Source organism: Salvelinus sp. IW2-2015, unplaced genomic scaffold, assembly GCF_002910315.2.
Source record: "Salvelinus sp. IW2-2015 unplaced genomic scaffold, ASM291031v2 Un_scaffold3033, whole genome shotgun sequence".
In the NCBI taxonomy this organism is placed as follows: domain Eukaryota; kingdom Metazoa; phylum Chordata; class Actinopteri; order Salmoniformes; family Salmonidae; genus Salvelinus; species Salvelinus sp. IW2-2015.
Window position 1 is genome coordinate 12638 of NW_019944325.1, and position 24086 is coordinate 36723.

Consider the following 24086-nt stretch of genomic DNA (forward strand, 5'->3'; position numbering starts at 1 on the left):
CTGAGGCTGGCTGAGGAACTCTGAAAACTACTGAGGCTGGCTGGGGAACTCTGTTAAAACTATGAGGCGGCTGGAACTCTGATAAACTATTGAGGCTGGCTGGGAACTCTGCTAAACTACTAAGCTGCTGGAACTCTGACAAACTATGAGGCTGGCTGGGGAACTCTGTTAAACTACTGAGGCTGGCTGGGAACTCTGTTAACTACCTAGCTCTGGCTGGGGAAACTCTAACTACTGAGGCTGCTGAGAACTCTGCTAAACTACTAAGGCTGCTGGAACTCTCTAAACTACTGAGCTGGCTGGGGAACTCCTGCTAAACTACTGAGGGGGCTGGGAACTCTGCTAAACTATGAGCTGGCTGGGACTCTGCTAAACTACGAGCTGGCTGGGGAACTCTGCTAACTACTAGGCTGGCGGGAACTCTGCTAAACTACTGAGCTGGCTGGGGAACTCTGTTAAACTACTGAGGCTGCTGGGGAACTCTGCCTAAACTACTGAGGCTGGCTGGGAACTCTGTTAACTACTGAGGCTGGCTGAGACTCTGTAAACTACTGAGGCTGGCTGGGAACTCTGTTAAACTACTGAGCTGGCGGGGAACTCTGAAACTACTGAGGCTGGCTGGGAACTCTGTAAACTACTGAGGGCTGGCTGGGGAACTCTGACTCTTAAACTACTGAGGCTGGCTGGGGAACGCTGTTAACTACTGAGCTGGCTGTGGGAACTCTGCTAAACTACTGAGCAGGCTGGGGAACTCTGTTAAACACTGAGCTGGCTGGGAACTCTGCTAAATACTGAGGGCAGGCTGGGAACTCTGTTAAATACTAGCAGGCTGGGGAACTCTGCTAACACTGAGCTGCTGGGAACTGCTAAACTATGAGCTGGCTGGGAACTCTGCTAAACTCTGAGGCTGGCTGGGGACTCTGTAAACTACCGAGGCTGCTGGGAAACTCTGCTAAACTACCGAGGCTGGCTGGGAACTCTGTTAAACTACTGAGGCTGGCGGGGAACTCTGTTAAACTACTGAGGCTGGCTGGGGAACTCTGTTTAACTAACTGCTAACTACTGAGCTGGCTGGGGAACTTGTAAATACTGAGGCTGGCTGGGGAACTCTGCTAAACTACGAGGCTGGCTGGGGGGACTCTGTTAACTATGAGGCTGCTGGGTAACCCTGCTAAACTACTGAGGCTGGCTGGAACTCTGCTAAACTACTGAGGCTGGCTGGGGAACTCTGTGTCACAGAGACAGAGCAAGTCACGGGGGGAAGGTCCTTCCTCCCTGCTCATATACGCATGCATGCAGCATGCAGGACGGACACACACACACACGCACGCACACAAACAATGGCACCTTTAGACAGTCTGTCCCTCACCTTTCAGCTACACACAGTGAGTTTGACCCTCTGTCATCGATCGCTGGTCTGTGCAGGATGACCAGGGCAATGGCCAGTGATAATCTCTCACCAGGAGCGTCACAGCGTTGTGATACTAACCAGAAACAAAAGGAATGTCAGAAGAAACGTTAAGAAAAGAAAGTCACCTGCGTGGAAATATGTAATTGTGTCGATATTAAAAATGTATTCGCAGACTCATCCTTAGAAGTACACTATAGTAGAGAGCCAGAAATGTTCAGCGGACTGGATTTCATCTCAGATTTGAGCTGTCATTCTGGGGTATTGCCTCAGATAACACAACGTTACCACTGTCATTGTCTAAATAATGGATGTGATTACTGAAGAGAGAAGAAAAAGCAACACATCTACATGTTAGTATGTCTGGTCAGCTCTCTTGTGGGCTGTGAGGTGTGTAAGAAATGTTAGTGTGTCTGGTCAGCTTCTTGTGTGGTGTGAGGTGTGTAACATGTTAGTGTGTCTGGTCAGCTCTCGGTGCTGTGAGGAACATGTTAGTGTGTGCTGGTCAGCTCTCTGTGTGGGTGTGAGGTGTATGTACCATGTTAGTGTGTTTGGTCAGCTCTCTGTGTGGCTGTGAGTGTGTGACATGTTAGTTTGTCTGGTCAGCTCTCTGTTGTGGGCTGTGAGGTGTGTAACATGTTAGTGTGTCTGGTCAGCTCTCTGTGTGGGCTGTGAGGTGTGTACCATGTTAGTGTTTGGTCAGCTCTCTGTGTGGGCTGTGAGGTTGTAATGTTAGTGTGTCTGGTCAGCTCTCTGTGTGAGCTGTGAGGTGTGTAACATGTTAGTTTGTCGGTCAGCTCTCTGTGTGGGCTGTGAGGTGTTAACATGTTGTGTCTGGTAGCTCTCTGTGTGTCCATGTTAGTGTGTCTGTCAGCTATCTTGTTGAGCTGTGAGGTGTGTAACATGTTAGTGTTCTGGTCAGCTCTCTGTGTGGGCTGTGAGGTGTGTAACATGTTAGTGTGTCTGGTCAGCTCTCTGTGTACCATGTTAGTGTGTCTGTCAGCTCTCTGTGTGGGCTGTGAGGTGTGTAACATGTTAGTGTGTCTGGTCAGTCTCTCTGTGTGGGCTGTAGGTGTGTAACATGTTAGTGTGTCTGGTCAGCTCTCAGTGTGAGCTGTGAGGTGTGTAACATGTTAGTGTCTGGTCAGCTTTCTGTGTGTACATGTTAGTGTGTCTGGTCAGCTCTCTTGTGGGCTGTGAGTGTGTAACATGTTAGTGTGTCTGGTCAGCTCTCTGTGTGGGCGTGAGGTGTGTAACATGTTAGTGTGTCTGGTCAGCTCTCATGTGTGAGCTGTGAGGTGTGTAACATGTTAGTGTGTCTGGTCAGCTCTCTGTGTGGGCTGTGAGGTGTGTAACATGTTAGTGTGTCTTGGTCAGCTCTCTGTGTGGGCTGTGAGGTGTGTAACATGTTAGTGTGTCTGGTCAGCTCTCTGTGTGGGCTGTGAGGTGTGTAACATGTTAGTGTGTCTGGTCAGCTCTCTGTGTGGCTGTGAGGTGTGTACATGTTAGGTTTGTCTCGTCAGGCTCTGTGTGGCTGTGAGGATGATTTAACCAAGCAGAATCCCTTCTCTGTCCAATGATGAACCACTAGAAAATTAGCAGCCCTTGCCCCTATCTCTCCGGACACGCAACCACACACACACACACCACAACAACACACCCACACACACACACACCACACACACACACACACACACACACACACACACACACACACACACACACACACACACACACACACACACACACACACACACACACACACACACAGGTTGGCAAAAGGCCTGGCTTTGAGAGCCTCACCAGGAGGATAGAAACATGAAGAGGCCTAAGCGGAGAGGGAGGAGAAGAAAGAAAGTGGATGTGTAGGAGGGCAAGAAAGTATGGAGAGCCCTGGGTGCAGATGTAGAGGACAGGGCCCATGGAGGGACCAGCCGTGGGGCAAATTAGACCAACACCAGCATCCAGTCGGTCAGTGGGACCCAGCAGGGGGCAGTTCTGCCCTGGCATGCACCCTCTCATTGGGTCACCTAGCAGCCTGCTACACCCCCTCTGGTTCTTCTGAACATCTATTATCCCTTTCAGGAGAACTCAACTATCTTTATAGGACCAGACCACAGAAGTTGAAAACAACAACTAAAGGGTTACCAGACTGTGACATCAGGGCTGATCAAATATTTAACAGAAAACCACATCAACATACAACTGTGTGTGTGGTGTGTGGGTGTGTGTGTGGTGTGTGTGTGTGTGTGTGTGTGTGTGTGTGTGTGTGTGTGTGTGTGTGTGTGTGTGTGTGTGTGGTGTGTGTGTGTTGTGTGTGTGAAAGAGAAGAGAAGAGACTTCCCCGGCCCTGCTGCCCAGACCCAGTAGCAATAGGAGACACAACAGGGAGTAAGGACGAGGAGGATCAGATTAATTAAGCCCCTCGATTTTAGGAGTGATACAGCAGATTAACCAGCTAATACATTTTTATTTGAAGCCAGATTTAGATCAAATGTGAGAAAGCCAAAGGCCTTCAGCTTGCTTTGTTCATTGGCTTCAATGTCTTGGGTCTGGGTTATAATCAGCATCCAAATGCACCCTATCCCTATCAAAGTGCACTTACTTTTTTTTGTTCTTTCCCACCCCTTTTTCTATCCAATTTCTGTGTATCCAATTGTTAGTAGTTACTGTCTTGTCTCATCGCTACAACTCCCGTACGGGCTCGGAGAGACAAAGGTCGAGAACCATGCGTCCTCCGAAACACAAACCCAACCAAGCCGCACTGCTCTTAACACAGCGCATCCAACCCGGAAGCCAGCCACACAATGTGTCGGGAGAAACAGCGTACACCTAGCGACCTGGTCAGCGTGCACTGCGCCCGGCCCCCACAGGAGTCGCTAGTGCGATGAACAAGGATATCCTACCGGCAAATCCTCCTAACCGGACGACGCTAGGCCAATTGTGCGTCGCCCCATGGACCTCCCGGTCCGCGGCTGCGACAGAGCCTGGGCTCGAATGCAGAGTCTCTAGTGGCACAGCTAGCACCACTGCGCCACCGGGAGGCTCAAAGTACACTACCTTTGACCAGAGCCAGGCCTGGTTAAAAGCAGTGCACTATGTGGGAATAGGGTGCCATTTGGGACGGTCCCCAGCTGTGGTTTTATGAACTGTATTATTATGACAGCGGATCATCTCACTAACAACTACAGGCCCTGCACTGCTGCCTACACATCATTAGCCATCCATCTGTCAGGATACTAACAGGTTTGCACTACGTGCCAATCAATGCTCCTTCACTGCATTCCTATTCCCAGAGTCGGAGAAGGGATACACAGCTCACGCTGCACACACACACACACACAACACTCTGCAGACATGTACCCAGGCATCGAGGGAGGTAGAGATAAAGGGCTGTGCCAATAGTCAATTGGGATTACAGAGGACGGAGGGACGGAGGGGGAGGGATGGGAAACGTGTGAAAGCAGTGAAGTCACTCACACTACCACAGAGGCACAGAGCCTCACACACGCAAGCAAGCACTCAGGCAGCAAACACACTCAGGTCAAGTCACAGGAATATATGCAGCCCAGTTGCACAGCACACACACCTACATACTGTATACAATACACACATACTGAACGGACATAACAATATGGACCTGAAATGAAAGAGTGGAAAATAACTTCACAAAGTTGAAACGGGTGAAACTCATACAGTCCTTGGAAAAACTCTATGGCAGTGGGACAATGGACTGCGGTGAATGATCTGCCTCCTGTGTAACCCTATCTGAGGAGGCTGAGGAGGAATACACCAGTGGTTAATGGAAGTCATTTAGAGAGAAACCCCCCAGGTAGGAGCGGGTCCTGGCACTGACACGGCTCGTTAGTCACAGTTCAATAACTGCCACTCCAGGAGCCCTGTGTGGAGGCTTGTGTGTCTTGACCCATCTGGCCTGTAGGAATGACTACACAGCTGATTTCTAGTGCTGCCTGACCTCCATTAGAGCCCTCACACGGGGTCCAACACGCAGATAGACTGCTCACACGGACCCTGGGCGCAGGAATCAGTAGCCATAACTAACAGGCTGGGAAATGTCAATTTCCCTATTCAGCACGACTGGAAGGAAAAAACGGTTGGGATGATGTACACTGTTAGAAAATAAAGCGTTCCAAAAGGGTCCTTCGGCTGTCCCCATGAGAGAACCCTTTTTGGTTCCAGGTAGAACTCTTTTGGATTCCATGTAGAACCATCTGTATAAAGGGTTAGACCTGTAAGTAAAAAAGGGTCCTTCAAAGGGTTCTCCTATGGCAGGGGTGGGCAAACTTTTTGGCTCGAGGGCCACATTGGGATATTGAAATTCAATGGAGGGCCGCATTTTTGGGGGGACCAATTGTTTGTTAAAATCTATTTGCGGGGGCCTCCCGAGTGTTGCAGCAGTCTAAGGCACTGCATCGCTGTGCTTGAGGCGTCACTATAGACCCGGGATCGATCCCAGGCTGTGTCACAGCTGGCAGTGACTGGGAGACCCATGAGGCGGCGCACAATTGGCCCAGCATCGTCCTGGTTAGGAGAGGGTTCAGCAGGCCGAGATTTCCTTGTCCCACCGCACACTAGCGACTCCTGTGGCGGGCCAGGCGCACGCACGCTGACACGGTCGCCAGGTGTACGGTGTTTCTTCTGACACTTTGGTGCTGCTGGCTTCTGGGTTAAGCAAGCAGTGTGTCAAGAAGCAGTGTGGCTTGGTTGGGTCGTGTTTCGGAGGACACATGGCTCTCGACCTTTGCCTCTCCCGAGTCCGTACAGGAGTTGCAGCGATGGGACAAGACTGTAACTACCAATTGGATACCATGAAATATATATATWTTTTTTTGTAAATGTCTCGCGGGCTGGATTGAAGTGCCCATCGGGCCGGAAACGGCCCGCAGGCCATACTTTGCCCCCCCTTGTCCTATGGGGACAGCCGAATAACCCTTTAAGGTTCTAGAATTCACCTTTTTTTCTAAGAGTGTAGAGAAGGGGCAAAGCTCCATTCCTAAAACCCTTGGGATTATTTAGGGTCCGATGGCATTATTGGTAATAAATGAGTTGATGACAAACAATACAGAGTAGTTGAAAATGTTAACTTGCAAGCCCAATACCTCAGGCCTACTATCGTTTTGTCAGACAGAGTGCTATAATTCTAGTGCTGAACTGTCTGTATTGATGGGAATGCCCTCTGTAACCTGTCTCTCTCTCTCTGGGTAGATAATAGTAACTAGGTGATTCCCCTACTAAGAGAGAGAGAGAATCTTCGGATTTTCACACATCTTATTGATCAGGAGGACAGTGAGAGACTGAGACACCACACAGCCATCCTTTCTCACTCTGAAAATCAATAGGCTTTCATGTGTTTGTTCATCCATGTGTTACCATGTCCTCAGTCACACATGCCCAGGGCACAATTTCGACATAAAACTGAGATTTAGGTTTTGGGTCGATTTTCGGTCTAGTGGGATTTGGTGGACCTATACAGTATTTTATTGTCGGTTAATGCTTAGTGCCATGAGGAGAGCAGAAAAGGTCTGTGTCTCCCTCTGGTGGTCATATTGTGAAACATACATTTATTGTAGCCCTAATCTGAATAAAGTATGTTTATTTGCAGTCCCTTCGAAATTAGAAAAACAACACTCCATATTCCAATGTATAAATGCAACAAAAAAACAGTTATGAGGACCAGTACCTCAATGTGATACTTAGGCCTATACTCATGGGCAAATGGCGGCACTGAGAACAGTGCCAAGGAAAAATGTACCAAACGTACTATGTCCAATCCATGGGATGTCCATTCTGAAGGATGACGCATTCATCTTGTCATAGGTACGAGCGTAGGCTAAACCTATTTAGCAAGTTGAAAAAAATATGCATCAGATGACCAGAAAATAAATATCGACGCTCTCAATTCTTGGATCGAACCTCGACATCATTCTGCCTCTTGGTTTACCTCCCGTCCCGTTGATGGCATTTTACCTGCATGGTCCTTTTCAAGAACTTGAATATTTAACCACAACATGTAGGCCTAATGTTTAAAGATGTGCTGCTACGTTGTTTCAACTTTCAAGTTGATGGTTTATGTATCTCCCTGAGTAAACCACTAGAGGTCAGTATTTGTTAGCTGTTAAAGTTCAGTTAGTTGTCTGATGTTAACAGGTGGATATGATGGCTTTTTACAAGCAGCAGTAATTAGAAAGCACGTACTGTGTAGGCATGTCAAACATATGATTAAACATAAATAAGAAACTATATTTTTACAGATATTATTTATAATACATTTTAATGTATTTCTAACCTTTATTTAACTAGGCAAGTAATTTAATTTAGAACAAATTATTATTTACAATGACGGTCTACCCCGGCCAAACCCGGACGACGCTGGGCCAATTGTGCGCCGCCCTATGGAAATCCGATCACGGCCAGATGTGATACACCCTGGATATAATCAAACCAATGGCTATTCTTCATGAACAAGGGCACAATCTGTGACCAATATAGTCTGTGAATCCGTTTTAGGGCTGAAATTCTATATGATCTATTATTCAAATAATAATCAAAACTGTAGTTATCTACATATCTCAGCAAGAGGCTGTGTCTGTGGATAGTGACATCACAGGGTACTGCTTCCTCATTCAAGTTCAACAGTGATATTGCAGTTATAACAGCTGAGGCATTCTGGAGTTGTCCTTCATATATATACTGTATATATATATATATATATACTCTTTTTTATCTCAATAAGGAATCTGTTAAACTTAAGTGGTTTATGTTTTTTGTAAAAGTTGATAAACAGGATATTAACATTAAACTTTGAGGAAGTACATGTATAACACAGAATGACTCCCTTGCTGTTTAAAGATGCCTTTTGGGTAAGTTCACTCAGTCTGCTTCCATTGTCTCTTGATGTCCTGCGTTGGTGTGTGTAACTAGATATAACTAGACCGTCTACTGATAACTCATTTAAAATCTCTCTATCCAGAAATATTAGTATTTTGTTCATTCTCAACCATTTACAGACTTGAAAGTGTAGTGAGCCTTTTAAAGCAAACAGAATAAGGTTTCTAAAATGTGACAATTGTCTGTCAGAATATGATGTCCACAGTATGTGGAACTGAACTGAGTGCTGTGGGAAAGCTGGGTCTGGGTTCAACTCTTACTGCTAACCCCTTAGATATGCACTGTAGGATATGCACTGTGCTTTCACCACAATTTACACATTTTAATCTGTTATATTCTGTTYAACTTGTGAGGTATCRKAGTRTTTTTGCACAGGTGTTCCCTGAGGCGTTGGTTGCTATGGCTCCCTTCCTGCTCACGGTGGTTATGAATTTAGCCCTCTCATTGTCCAGATAGATTTGCATCCAAGGCAACAGTTGATAATCTACCTGTCATCTTCAGACATGAAAGAKAACATATTAAATGGGTTTCTATTATCCTGTCTGTAACTAAAGGTTGTTCAAAGTGAATATTCTATGGTCCTCTGGACAGTCCTCTGACTATATTGTCTGTTGTTTGTAAGTACTGTAACAAGTTTTTATGACGCAATGCACATTTCAGTGAAACGTAATATTAATTTGAAATGCTTTGGGAATTTCACCAGGTTCATATACCATGTTGTAAAGACACTAGAYCCCCTTCTATGGGAACCAATCCCTAAACAAGTTCCAACTTCTGTGGAATCTAACTSTTCAGTATGTGCCACTAAATACAGAGAAAAACCACAGGGCAGTTTGAGTCAAACGTTTATTTTGTAACTATTGTTGTGTAACTGGATTACAACACATCTCTTTCTCTCTCTGTAGGGAGTTGATTTCACTAATCATCTGGGCTATGAGGTTCTGATTCAGAGACTATGTGATGGCAGGCGGATGTGCAAAGATGTGGAGGAACTGCTGAAGATGAGGTAGGGTTTCTCTGACGTCATTAAAACTTCATACAAAATGCACGCAGGGATGGTCAGCAGTGATTGCACACTGAATCGGAATGTTCATACAACTCAGATTGGTCTACACTCTACAAAACACAGCACTTTTAAGTCTGCCTGTTTGTCTGTCTACAGGGCCATGGCAGAAGAGAGGTATGGGAAGGATCTGGTGACAATAGCACGTAAAGCTGGGGGGCAGACAGAGATCAGGTAAATGGCTGGTTACGTACATATATAGAGATGATATGTTTGGACAATTTCCATAATACCTACTATGCATAAGTTAGCCAAAGCGCTGTCATAATAGATACAAATAACATTGGGGGGGGGGGGGCGTTGGCCCAAATCAAATGTAATGTTCTTTTTTTCCTTTAAATAATTTGCCATAACCTGGCGTGGCGCGCCTGCTAATATGCCACAACCACTTCACAGGCAATATAATAGGTAGTCAATAGAATAATAGTGGTATTTTTAGAATATAAATGATAGAGTCAGGGTTCAGTAGTGGCACACAATGCCATTAAGTCACACATACTAGCCCTCGTGGAATCATTGCCACCAGAGAGAGAGAGAGAAAATGTGTGTGTGCATCCTCAATCCAGTTTCCTGTTTGCACAGTTACACCCTTGCTAATAAGCCAGTCGTGTGACATGGTAAAGTTGGACGCAGAGAAGAGACCAGACGAGGAATCAGTGGTTAAGGATAAACATAATAATTTACTGAGCCGCAGGATCCGCAGGATCACAGTACACTTGAAACAACAAACACTACGTCTTGAAAACTCACTCAGGAAGCAAACGCACACAGTAAACAATTCAAGCTTCTGCAAAGGACAACAGAAAACACACCTCTTAACAGGGAAATCATTATCGCCTTGGGTCAGGTTCTCGTGTCTGGGCTTGTCGGACCGTGGTCTCAATACTCCATATCACAGATTCCACAATGCGGGAGCTGGGGATGATGGGCCCGGAGTCCCTCTCCTAGTTAGAGGTATCGTGTTGGTGGGACAGGGCGCCTGCTTTCTGATTCTTGGATCCCGGGCGACAGGCTAGTGTGAAATCGAACCTGTTAAAAAAAACAGAGCCCACCTAGCCTGGCGAGCGTTCAACCTCTTGAATGGAGACCAAGTTCTTAAGGGCCCACTTAACTGCCAAGAGCTCACAGTTGCCTACATCGTAGTTGCGTTCCGCTGGCGAGAACCACTTGGAGAGAAAGGTGAATGGGTGCAGTTTCTTGTCCTCCTCGTTCCGCTGTGAAAGGACCGCCCCTGCTCCGGTGTCCGAGGCGTCCACCTCTACCACAAAGGGCCGAGTAGGATCAGGATGAACGAGGATGGGTCCAGAGGTGAAACATCCCTTGAGCTCTATGAATGCCATATCAACCTCGGGAGTCTAGCAAAAACGGGTCTGGGAATTTAAAAAAATGATGTAACCTTTATTTAACTAGGCAAGTCAGTTAAGAACAAATTCTTATTTACAATGACGGCCTACCCCGGCCAAACCCGGACGACGCTGGGCAAATTGACATGCGGGTTTGGACCGAGAGATGCGCTGCCACTGCACCAAATTTGCATATAAAACATCTGTAGAAATTGTTTTTAACCCGAGGAACCGCTGGACCTGCTTGAGTGAGGTGGGACGGGGCCAGTCGGCGACCGCCTCAACCTTTTGGGGTCCATTTGGATGCCTGTGGTAGAGATAATGTGACCCAGGAAGGAAACTTGCGATACGTGGAACTCACACTTCTCCATCTTGACATATAGTTGGCTCTGCAGGAGGCATCTCAGGACTTGACGGGCGTGCAGTATGTGTTCTGGAAGGGTTTTGGACGAGATCAGGATGTCGTTGAGGTAAACAAAGAGAAACCGATTCGAGTGTCATTGATCAATGCTTGAAAGACTGCCAGTGAGTTCGATAATCCAAAGGGCATGATTAAATACTCAGTGTCCACTAGGGGTGTTAAAGGCAGTTTTCCACTCATCTCCCTGATTCTCAACAGATTTTAAGGGTTGCGGAGGTCCAGTTGGGTGAAGAATTGGGCCAACTCCAAGATGGCGGACATCAGGGGTAGGGGGTAACGATTCTTGATCGTAATCCAGTTCAACCCTCTGTAATCGATGCGAGGACGCAGGTCTCCATCCTTCTAACCCACGAAGAAACCTGCACCAGCTAGGGATGTAGAGGGGCTAATGAAACCTGCCTCCAGCGACTCCCGGATGTAATTGTCCATGACTGCTGCTTCAGGGGTTGAGAGATAGTACAGACGGCCCTGGGTAGGTGTGGAGCCAGGTAGGAGTCCTATGGCACAGTCGTATGAACGATGTGGAAGAAGGGTGGCAGCTTGCCTCTTACTGCAGGCCTCCGGGAGGTCGAAGTATTCAGGAGGGAGAGCGGAGAAGTCTTGGACTTCAATGGATGCAGGAGGACATGGCGAGGCTCTTGGTGGGGGTCTTAGACATTTAGTCTGGCAGTCCTTACCCCATTCTAGTAGGTGTCCCATGGACCAGAAGAATAGTGGGTTATGTAGTGCTAGCCAGGGGTACCCTAGGATAAGGCGGTTTCTAGGGAGCAGTGATCAAAAGAAAACTAAGAGTCTGAGTGTTTYACCCCAGCCTGCAGTAGAATGGGCTTGGTCTGATATTCCACCTGACCGGAGCAAATGGGCCATCCATCGAGGGCTTGAATCTGCAGAGGGATGGGACACTTCACACAGGTGATTGGTAATTATCTGGTGAAGTCCTGATCAATAAAATTATCTGTGGCCCCGGAGTCCACGAAGGCTTGAATCTGGTGCTGACGGTTGTCCCAGTGGAGGGTTGCGAGTAGTGACAGACGGTGACTGAGAGGTAGCTGCACAGCTCGTCAGGGTCTCCCGTTGTCCTGGCAAGCCCTGGCGTTTCCCGTCAGCTCTGGACATGTAGCACGGAGATGGCCGAGACCTCCGCAGTAGAGGCGTCGCGCAGTAGAGCCGTCGCGAATGCGCCTGTCACGCACCTGTGGACTCAGACGTGTGGGTCCCAGCTGCATGGGCTCCTCAATTCTGGATTTGGGGGGCTTAAGGTGCTCAGGAAACCGAGATACTGGGGTGGAGTCAAAAAGGCGCTGTTTCACGCATTCGAGGCGGTTGTCGATCCTGATTGCCAGCATTATCAGGGACTCAAGGTCCTCTCCCAGTTCCCGATAGGCCAGTTCATTCTTGGAGTTAGACAAACCCTGGTTGAAAGCAGTTTCCAGGACCTCCGTATTCCACACACTCTCGGAGGCGAGGTTGTGGAACTCAATGGTGAAGTCAGCAACTGGTCTGGCCCCTTGGCAGATGTTGAACTGTCGGCTGGCCACTTCTCTTCCGCCGACTGGGTGGTCGAAGACTTGTAACTCAGCAATGAAGGCTAATATGGAGCTGCAGGATGGTGGCTGCTGTTCCCACACCGCCATTGCCCACGCCAGGGCATTGCCCGAGAGTAGAGAGATGATGTAGGCGATCATGGCCGATCAGTGTGGAACGAGGAGGAGTGCAGCTCGAACACCAGAGAACACTGAATGAGGAAGGAACCCCATGCTTCCTCCCGGGTGGCCGTCATACCGCTCGGGGGCTGGGATCTTGGGTTCCCGGTGCAGGTTCCCTGGAGGAACTACRGCGACATCTGTAGCACTGGGCGATGAGACTTGGACATTGGCCCCTCTTGGGTTGAGGTTGGACTGTGGTTGGAGGGAGTTGGTAAGTGCCCGGAGGGTCTCTGATATTTGGGAGAGTTGTTCTTGCTGCGGCCCCAGCAGTGCTCCTTGGTGGGTTACAACATTCTTGATCTAACTGATCTCTGCTCATGTTTGGTGCAGAAGCTTGCTGTGACGTGGTAAGGTTGGACCCAGGTGCAGAGAAGAGACCAGACGAGGAATCAGGGGTTAAGGATAAACATACTTTACTTTACTGAGAAACGGTAGCCGCAGGATCACAGTACACTAGAAAAACAACAAACACTAAGTCCCAAAAACTCACTCAGGAAACGAAGGCACACGGTAAACAATTCAAGGACAACAGAAAACACACCTCTTTTAACAGGGAAATCATAATGAATAAATTGGACACACCAGAGTGTCGTTAATGTCTCTAGGACGGTCTCTGCTGCCCTCTGGTGACAGGTGGAACCATGACAAGTCATTGMTATCTAGATACAGTTGAATGCAGTGATTTGGCAATCTGTTTATRCATACTGGGTTTAACTAGTATTTAGTATGCTACACTACCTGTTATTGATAAATGCATCATTCCTATTTTTTCAGCACTCTGAAAGCCTCCTTTGATCAACTTAAAACACGTAAGTTTATCCTGTCTACTGCATCTCTCACAACAAAGCCCAATGACAGTTTACTAAAATAACAGTTTTCTTTGACAGAAATTGAAAACATCGGGAATCTGCATATCCAGCTATCCGGAATGTTACGGGAAGAGATCAAGAAGATGGAAATATTCAGAGAGCGGCAGAAAGAACAGAGGAAAAAGGTTTGAAATCTGTTATTGAGTGCTTATTTCATTTTGAAAATACATTTTGAAAAGCTGTATTTATGAGGTGCCAGTAAATTTCAACCATGTTGTTTATCCTCGTTCAGTTTGAGGGGATTATGGAGAAGGTTCAGAAGATGAAGGTGTCCTTATACAAGAAGACCATGGAGGTAGGCATACTATTTACTCAGGGAATTACATGCTTACTTAGTAAGTCAGCTTAAGTACAGAGGTACATACACAGAGGGTAATAGAACAGTCTGAAAGTGGGACTTTATCCACACGTGTAACGGCAGCCTTCCTCCTCTTCAAGAGAAGAGAAGGTGTAGCAGGGATCGGACCAACACGCAGCGTAGCCAGTGCTCAACATGTTTAATTACGAATAACGTGAACACTTACAACAATACAAAATAACAAAATGTGGCAAACCGATACAGCCCTATCTGGTGCAGAGAAAACACAAAGACAGGAAACAACCACCCACAATCCCCAACACAAAACAAGCCACCTAAATATGATTCCCAATCAGAGACAACACAAAACACCTGCCTCTGATTGGGAACCATATTAGGCCAAACATAGAAACAGACAAACTAGACACACAACGTCCTGACCAACACTAAAACAAGCAAAACACACAAAAACTATGGTCAGAACGTGACAACACGCTTAGAAAAAAAGGTATCTAGAATTTAAGGGTGCTTCGGATGTTCCCATAGGAGACAGGTGGCAGGTAGTCTAGCATTTAAGAGCATTGGGCCAGTAACTGAAATGTCAGTGGTTTGAATCTCAGAGCAGACTAGGTGAAAAATCTGCCTACGTTCCCTTGAGCAAAGCACTTAACCATAATTGCTCCAGTAATTCTGAATTAGAGCGTCTGCTAAATGACTTAAATGTAAAATGAGAATCCTTTGAAGAACCCTATTGGTTCCTGGTAGATCCCTTTTGGTTTCCATGTAGAACCCTTTCCACAGAGTGTTCTACATTGAACCCAAAAGGATTCCACCTGAAAACCAAAARGGTTCTAGCTGGAACCAAAAAGGGTTCTCCTATGGGGACAGCCAAAGAACCCTTTTGGAACCCGTTTTTCTAGAGTGCAGTGTAAGAGTTCATACCCAGAAAAGAGGAAGGCTGACATTACACCCAGTAGACCTAGCTACCTCTCAGAGATGGGTGAGCTACCCAAGAGAGAACATACATCACAGTGCAATTCTGCAAGAGGAAGAGGGTAGGAAACAAAGTATAGACACACACACACACCCACACACCAACCACAGACTTTGGCCCTATTATAGTGGGGAACTGGTAGGATAACACAGGCCTTGAAAATGAACATTTTGGTCTGCATCAATACGGATCTCACCTCTCATAGTCCCATGATTTATGCTCAATTATAAACCGGGTGATTTGAGCCCTGATGGCTGGTATATCAAACCGTATACCACGGGTATGACAAAAACATGTATTTTTTGTGGTCTAATTACGTTGGTAACCAGTTTATAAAATATTAATAAGGCACCTCGGGGGTTTGTGGTATATGGTCAATATATCACAGTTAAGGGGCTGTATTCCAGGCACTCCGTGTTGTGTAGAGGGTAAGAACTGTCCTTGGCTGTGGTATATTGTCCACATATCACATCTCCTCACATCAAATATACATAAACTTGAGCCTATTTTTGTGAGTATCATACTTACACCCTGTATAACACCCTGTATACAGTGCCTTCGGAAAGTATTCAGACCCCTTGACTTCTAAAATTGATTAAATTGTATTCTTTCCCTCATCAATCTACACACAATACCCCATAATGACAAAGAAAAAAAAGTTTTTTACACATTTTTGCAAATGTATTAAAAATAAAAAACTGAAATATTACATTCACATAAGTATTTAGTCCATTTACTCATTACTTTGTTGAAGAACCTTTGGCAGCGATTACAGCCTTGAGTATTCTTGGGTATGACGCTTGGCACACCTGTATTTGGGGAGTTTTTCCCATTCTTCTCAGCAGATCCTCTCAAGCTCTGTCAGGTTGGATGGGGAGTTTGAGTTTATTTCTTTTTACAGGTACAGTGCACATTAATCAACGTTTCAATAAAAGTGCCTGGTTTTAGCCAGCCGGCTAATTGCTCTGTCAGGTTGGATGGGGAGTGTCCCTGCACAGCTATTTTCTGGTGTCTCCAGAGATGTTCGATCGGGTACATGTCCGGGCTCTGGCTGGGCCACTCAAGGACATTCAGAGCCTTGTCCCAAAGCCACTCCTGCGTTGTCTTGGCTGTGTGCTTAGGGTCGTTGTCTTGTTGCAAGGTGAACCTTCACCCCAGTCTGAGGTCCTGAGCACTCTGGAGCAGGTTTTCATCAAGGCCTTTCTCCCCCGATTGGCTGAGCGGCCAGCTCTATGAAGAGTCTTAGTGTCCAAACTTCTTCCATTTCAGAATGATGGAGGCCACTATGTTCTTGGGGACCTTCAATGTTGCAGAAATATTTTTGTACCCTTCCCCAGATCTGTGCCTCGACACAATCCTGTCTCAGAACTCTACAGACAATTCCTTCAACCTCATGGCTTGGTTTTTGCTCTGACATACACTGTCAACTGTAGGACCTTATTTGACAGGTGTGCGCCTTTACAACTCATATCCAATCAATTGAATGTACTACAGGTGGACTCCAATCAAGTGGTAGAAACATCTCAAAGATGATCAGTGGAAACAGGATGCACCTGTGCTCAATTTCAAGTTTCATAGCAAAGCGTCTGAATACTGTTTTTTATTTTAATACATTTGCAAAAAAATCTACAAACATGATTTCACTTTGTAATTATGGGGTATTGTGTGTAGATTGCTGAGGATTACATTTTTGATTTAAGAAATTTTAGAATAATGATGTAACGCAACAAAATGTTGAAAAAGTCAAGGGGTCTGAATACTTTCCGAAGGCACTGTATAACCCTATTCTCTATGCGAGCATTTACATACCGAATAGATAAGCTACATCATTAGGCTACTCTGTGGTGAGACAAGTGACAAGAGCAATGGCAGAGTGGCATAAATGGAGCTAAAGCAGTGAAGACTGATTATCCTGTACAAGAAACAACCAATCTGAAGCCAGAAATACATATTTAGCTAAATGTTTGCTTAAACTGCTAAGTGAGGACTGCACCATTCACCATTTTGACATTGCATACAGTTGCATACAGTTGCATACAGTTTTACAGAGATTCAACATTGCTACAGGTTTTATTGATTGTTACATAAAACATGACACCACAGACCACTGTGGCTGCTTCAATGATGATTCCCTGAATGTCTCTTCTGTCCATCTCCAGTCTAAGAAGTCCTATGAGCAGAAATGTAAAGAAGCAGACGAGGCAGAGCAGCTTGCTGACAGGAGCACCACAGCCACAACACCAAAACAGTCTGAGAAGGTAACACCACCTCCCCAAACCCTGGAACTATACAAACACACAGCCTCCAAGCAGTCTGAGAAGGTAACACCAAAACAGTCTGAGAAGGTAAACCACCTCCCAAACCCTGGAACTATACAAACCACAAGCCTCCAAGCAGTCTGAGAAGGTAACACCACCTCCCCAAACCCTGGAACTATACAAACACACAGCCTCCAAGCAGTCTGAGAAGGTAACACCACCTCCCCAAACCCTGGAACTATACAAACACAAGCCCCAAGCAGTCTGAGAAGGTAACACCACCTCCCCAAACCCTGGAACTATACAAACACACAGCCCCAAGCAGTCTGAGAAGTAACAACCAAAACAGTCTGAGAAGGTAACACCACCTCCCCAAACCCTGGAACTATACAAACACACAGCCCCCAAGCAGTCTGAGAAAGTATTGTAATCCCCCATACCTGGAATTACATTTACATTACATTTAAGTCATTTAGCAGACGCTCTTATCCAGAGCGACTTACAAATTGGATAGATAAGTATTTACACACATACAGCCACAACACCAAACCAGTCTGAGAAGGTAACACCAGTGCCAACCCTGCAATTATACACATGTAATACACCTAGTTATTCAGTGCATTCAGAAAGTATTCAGACCACTTCACTTTTTCCACATTTAGTTACGTTACAGCCTTATTCTAAAATTGATTAAATTATATTTTTTACTCATCAGTCTCTACACAATAACCCATAATGATGTTTGCAAATGTATTAAAAATAAAAATAGAAATACCTTATTTACATAATTATTCAGACCCTTTGCTATGAGACTCGAAATTGAGCTCAAGTGCATCATGTTTCCATTGATCATCCATTGAGATGTTCCTACAACTAGATTGGAGAGCAAAAACCAAGCCATGAGGTCGAAGGAATTTTCCGTAGAGCTCTGAGACAGGATTGTGTCGAGGCACAGATCTGGGGAAGGGTACAAAAACATTTCTGCAGCATTGACGGTCCCCAAGAACACAGTGAACTCCATCATTCTTAAATGGAAGAAGTTTGGAACCACCAAGACTCTTCCTAGAGCTGGCCGCCCAGTCAAACTGAGCAATCGGGGGAGAAAGGCCTTGGTCAGGGAGGTGACCAAGAACCCGATGGTCACGCTGACAGAGCTCCAGAGTTTCTCTGTGGAGATGGGAGAACCTTCCAGAAGGACAACCAGCTCTGTAGCACTCCACCAAGCAGGCCTTTATGGTAGAGTGGCCAGGCGGAAGCCACTCCTCAGTAAAAGGCACATGACAGCCCACTTGGAGTTTGCCAAAAGCCACCTAAAGGACTCTCAGACCATGAAAAACAAGATTCAACAAGATTCTCTGGTCTGATGAAAACAAGATTGAACTCTTTGGCCTGAATGCCAAGCGTCACATCTGGAGGAATCCTGGCACCATCCCTACAATGAAGCMGGGTGGTGGCAGCATCATGCTGTGGGGATGTTTTTCAGCGGCAGGGACTGGGAGACTAGTCAGGATCGAGGGAAAGATGAACGGAGCAAAGTACAGAGAGATACTTGATGATAACCTGCTCCAGAGTGCTCAGGACCTCAGACTGGGGCAAAGGTTCACCTTCGAACAGGACAACCCTAAGCCCACAGCCAAGATAATGCAAGAGTGGCTTTGGGACAAGTCTCTGAATGTCCTTGAGTGGCTCAGCCAGAGCCCGGAATTGAACCCAATCGAACATCTCTGGAGAGACCTGGAAATAGCTGTATAGCGACGCTCCCCATCCAACCTGACAGAGCTTGAAAGGATCTGCAGAGAAGAATGGGAGAAACTCTCCAAATACAGGTGTGCCAAGCTTGTAGCATTATACCCAAGAAGACTCTGAGTCTGTGATCACTACCAAAGGTGCTGCAACAAAGTCCTGAGTAAAGGGTCTGAATAGTAATGTAAATGTAATATTTCAATTTTTTATTTATTTTTATACATTTTCAAAAAAGTGTAAAAACCTGTTTTGCTTTGTCATTATGGGGTATTGTGTGTAGATTGATGACACAAAAAAAAAACGATTTAATACATTTTAGAATAAGGCTGTAACGTAACAAAAAGTCTGAACACTTTCGCGAAAGCGTTGTAGTTATTGTTGTGCTACTGCAACTCAATTTCTCAGTATCAGAGAAGGCTATGAAACAGTTCCGTTTGTTACTGTTTTCCTACTACAAGTAAAACAGTGGTATAGTGAAGGAAAACGCAAATAAACGCAGTCTACCCACTTTTTTCTTTTTCCCAACAGTTCATCCACCTTTTGCAGAAAAATGCACTGAAAGAATAGGAAGTGTTACATTTTTCACCACGACCAGCAAGCAGTTTACCAACTCTTTTTTTCTTATTTTTCTGTAAACTGGACTGGTTCTGTGAGTCTATGAGTTGGTTATAATGCAAGGCATTTACAATTGAATGTCCAATGAAATGATGGCAATTCCTGGAATTGAGTTATCTATTTATTAGAAATGTTTGTTCTGTGTGCGTTCTGAAAATGGAGGTCTGTAGAGGAACAGAGAGTCTGGAGAGTAAAGAGAACACATCCTGATATTTTCTTCTAAAGGAGAACTGTCTCTTCTATTTTTTTGTTTAGCAGTCACGTTTTGATTCAGAGCATGACCAGTTCCTCTACTGCTGTCTTTTTCAGGTACAACACAARGCCAAGCAATGCAGACAAGCCGTCACTGAAGCAGGTCTGAATCATACCATACAATATASTGTACTTTTCTTTGTTGGTGATAATATCAATGGATGAATGAATCAATGAATCTGTAAATCCATTACGAATTTATTATCATTGATCTGATTATTTAAAAAACATGTATTTATTATTGTAATCCAAGTAAAGAAGACTGCTTAGGATGCAATAAATGTAAAGTATTCCCTAACCTCTATTGTGCTCCACCTGTACAGAGAAACAATACATGTTGAAYGTAGAGCAGCTGGAGAGAGTTCGTCAGGACTGGGAGGGAACACACAAGGGCACATGTGAGGTTAGAGCTCTCTGTTACACAGCAACAACTTTTCACATTGCACCCACCCACAACTGTTACTAGCCCAACTACGACCTCACACAACAGCACACCACACCACGCCCCCTTCCGCAGTATGTCTGAGTAGGCCTATATTTCTCAGTATAACACCCCCCTGTGGCTTATGTACATACATCCAGAATAGACTACACTGTTAGAACAAAAATGTGCTATCTAGAACCTAAAAGGGTTCTTTGGCTTTCCCCGTAGGAGAACCCTTTGAAGATGCCTTTTTGGTTCTAGGTAGAACCCTTTTTGGTTCCATGTAGAACCCTTTACACAGAAAGTTCTACACGGAACCAAAAAAGGTTATCCTATGAGGTCAGCCGAAGAACCCTTTTAGGTTCTAGATAGCACCTTTTTGTTCTAACAGTGTAGTCTATGCCTCTCAAAGCACAATATTGAACGTTACCGATTGAGCAGGTAGGCCTGATGATTCAGCTATTACAGTAGCTTGTAAAGCTATTTAGAGCCTGGTTACGCCTGGTTAGCCTCCTTAATGTATGCAATCGCTTTTGAGACAGATTGATTACTTAACAAAAATATAAACGTAACATGCAACAATTTCATTTATTTTACGGAGTTACAGTTCATATTAGGAAATCAGTCAATTTAAATAAATTTATTAGGCACTAATCTATGGATTTCACATGACTGCGAATACAGATATCCATCTGTTGGTCACAGATATCTTTTAAAAAATGGGCCTCRGGATCTCATCACGGTATTTTTGTGCATTAAATTGCAATTGCGTTCGTTGTCTGTAGCTTATTCCTGCCCATACCATAACCCCACCGCCAACATGAGGCACTCTGTTCACAACGTTGACATCAGCAAACCGCTCTCCCTCATGACAGCATACACGTTGTCTGCGGTTGTGAGGCCGGTTGGACGTACTGCCTAGTTCTCTAAAACGACATTGGAGGTGGCTTACGATAGATAAATGAACATTCACTTTTCTGGTAACAGTTCTGGTGGACATTCCTGCAGTCAGCATGCCAATTGCACGCTCCCTCAAAACTTGAGACATCTGTGGCATTGTGTTGTGTGACAAAACTACAYGTTTTAGAGTGGCCTTTTATTGTCCCCAGCACAARGTGCACCTATGTAATGAGCATGCTGTTTAATCAGCTTCTTGATATGCCACACCTGTCAGGTKGATGGATTATCTTGGCAAAGSAGAAATGCTCACTAACAGGGATGTTAACAWATTTGTGCTMAAAATTTGAGAGRAATACRTTTTTTTGTGTGTATGGAACATTTCTGGGATCTCATGAAACATGGGACCAACACTTTACGTTACATTTATATTTTTGTTCAGTGTGTATATATAGGRATAGAWGATTAAGGGTTTGTACTGTATGTGTGTCTCTGCTGTTACAGGTGTTTCAGCAGCAGGAGGTGGACCGCATCACTATCCTGAGGTGTGCCCTCTGGGACCACTGTAATCACTTCTCTGTGCAATGTGTCAAAGACGACGAGGTGAGCTCAACAATGACCACACTTCAGATGATAAGCAAATGGATTATGGATGGGTCCATGAACTRCTGTCTACATTAAACTCTATTAGTACCAGTACTACACTGCCTAACATGCAATGTATCTGGTGAACCAAAATGGATCCTATTTGTCAACCAGAACAATTTTAAATCAATGAAGCCTCTTTGAAGACTGAGCATGAATATGAGAAATGTTTTTTTGCAGTTTTACGAGGAGGTGAGGAATATTCTGGAGACRTGTGACATCACAGCAGATAACAACTGTTTCATAGAGATGAAGACAACAGGTTCAAGTCCACCAGGTAAGAGCTCACTGAATACAGGACAGAGCGTGAARGGCCAGGGTTGCTGTCAACATTGGCACCAATGGCGAACACTTCTTAGAGTAATTGTAACGGGTTTGTACTGTGTGTGTCTCTGCTTTTCAAGTGKAACAGTTCCTCTGAATAACATTTGCCATTTGAAATATTATATGCAATACACCTCTATTGGCTATGCTTCATTTCTGTGGACTTCCATCCTCTTCTCTCTAGACCCCGTTGTGTTTGAGAACTACTATGAGAGGGAGCCATCGCCAACGGGCGACAACAACGGCAGCGCTCGCTTTGGAGGGGGAGGGGTCAGGAAAAGGTCAGTTAGCAGAACTTGGGACTCGTAGGGGCAGTTTCCTGAAGACAATCGAGGAGTAGGCTAAATTGTGTCCAGGAAACCACCCCATAGTGTTTCTGCGAAACAAGCTCTATCACTTTGTAACACTGGAATAACAGTTGAATGCATAGGAATTATAATATGGACATTGTATCACTACATTCTCAWAGCTATACATCAACACATTCATATATATTTGAGAATGTGACATGAAAAATATTTGTGCAGATTCTCCAATATTCTGCCACGAAACTCTGGTTCAAAGATGAGTATCAGTGAGGGTWCAACTTCCGAGCCAGCGGTGCCACCTGTTGGTCAAACAGTGCCTGAGAGTTCAGATGGAGTGTATGCATCCATACCTGGCTTCCAGTCTGCAGCTGCAGCGGCCCTGCCTGCAGTGACAACCAATGAGGATGATGATGATGATGATACCTTCATGGTGTTCTATGACTACTCTGCACAGGTGAAACCTGCACACACAGTTACAGGTGTCAAGTTACAGGTGAAACCTGCACACCACCATACAAGTTAGTCAAGTTACAGGTGAAACCTGCACACACAGTTACAAGTGTCAAGTTACAGGTGAAACCTGCACACACAGTTACAAGTGTCAAGTTACAGGTGAAACCTGCACACACAGTTACAGGTGTCAAGTTACAGGTGAAACCTGCCACACACAGTTACAGGTGTCAAGTTACAGGTGAAATCTGCATACACGGTATATGTGTCATGTAACCGTGTAGCATGTAACTAGTTGAGATATTGATGGATCATGTTTACATAAACTTTCCACTGCTCTGTATTATACTGTATGTATGTACTGTATATGAGCCATACAGTAATTCAAAGCCTCATACTTCTGTTACTAACAATGTGTTCCCTGTGCTCCCAGACCCAAATGAGCTGTCAGTGTCTAAAGGGATGTGGTGTTGGTGATAGAACAGAGTGAAGACGGCTGGTGGACAGTGGAGAGAAACGACAGGTTGGCTGGTACCTGGCTCTTACCTGGCCAAAGTCTAGACAGAGTCACACACACACGCACGCGAACACACTCATGCACACAGGTACACGGATTCACACACACATACTCATGCACAATCACCCATACATACTGTAGTCTTCAAAACCTTACTATGCGGACCCCCTTTCTGCTTCTTACTCAGATTTCTTATCCTTTGTTCAAGACTTCGGAGTAATAGATTCTCCAGCAGTAGAGATGACTCACTGAACTGACTTGGAACATAACTGTGTGTTCCCTATTAACTATTAGGCTATGCTGCACCAGAGAATGTCAGGCTTTTCACCCAACAGGCCTACTGCATACATACAGTGCTGTGAAAAAGTATTCGCCCCCTTTCAAATTTTCTCTACTTTTGCAAAAATTTTATACTGAATTTGATCAGATCTTCAACCAAAACCAAATATTAGATGAAGGGATCCTGAGTGAACAAATACCACAATTGTATACTTATTTCATTTATTTCATAAACAAAGTTATGCAACACCCAATTCCCCTGTGTGAAAAAGTAATTGCCCCCTTACACTCAATAACTAGTTGTGCCACATTTAGCTGCAATGACTCCAACCAAAAGCTTCCTGTAGTTCCAGTCTCTCACGT

General features: G+C 45.2%; 1 protein-coding gene across 1 annotated transcript; it reads left to right on the top strand.

The window, feature by feature from the left end:
• The first annotated feature begins 8061 nt into the window (after positions 1 to 8061).
• On the top strand, positions 8062 to 23978 carry LOC112075211 (proline-serine-threonine phosphatase-interacting protein 1). Its single transcript, XM_070440814.1, is given in 15 exon segments — positions 8062 to 8289; positions 9223 to 9323; positions 9480 to 9554; positions 13625 to 13659; positions 13738 to 13844; positions 13952 to 14014; positions 17171 to 17269; positions 19937 to 19982; positions 20203 to 20282; positions 21705 to 21803; positions 22026 to 22122; positions 22354 to 22450; positions 22697 to 22963; positions 23388 to 23453; positions 23455 to 23978. Coding segments are annotated over 15 exon segments (1299 nt in total). The 5' UTR covers positions 8062 to 8256; the 3' UTR covers positions 23489 to 23978.
• The last annotated feature ends 108 nt before the right edge of the window (positions 23979 to 24086 follow it).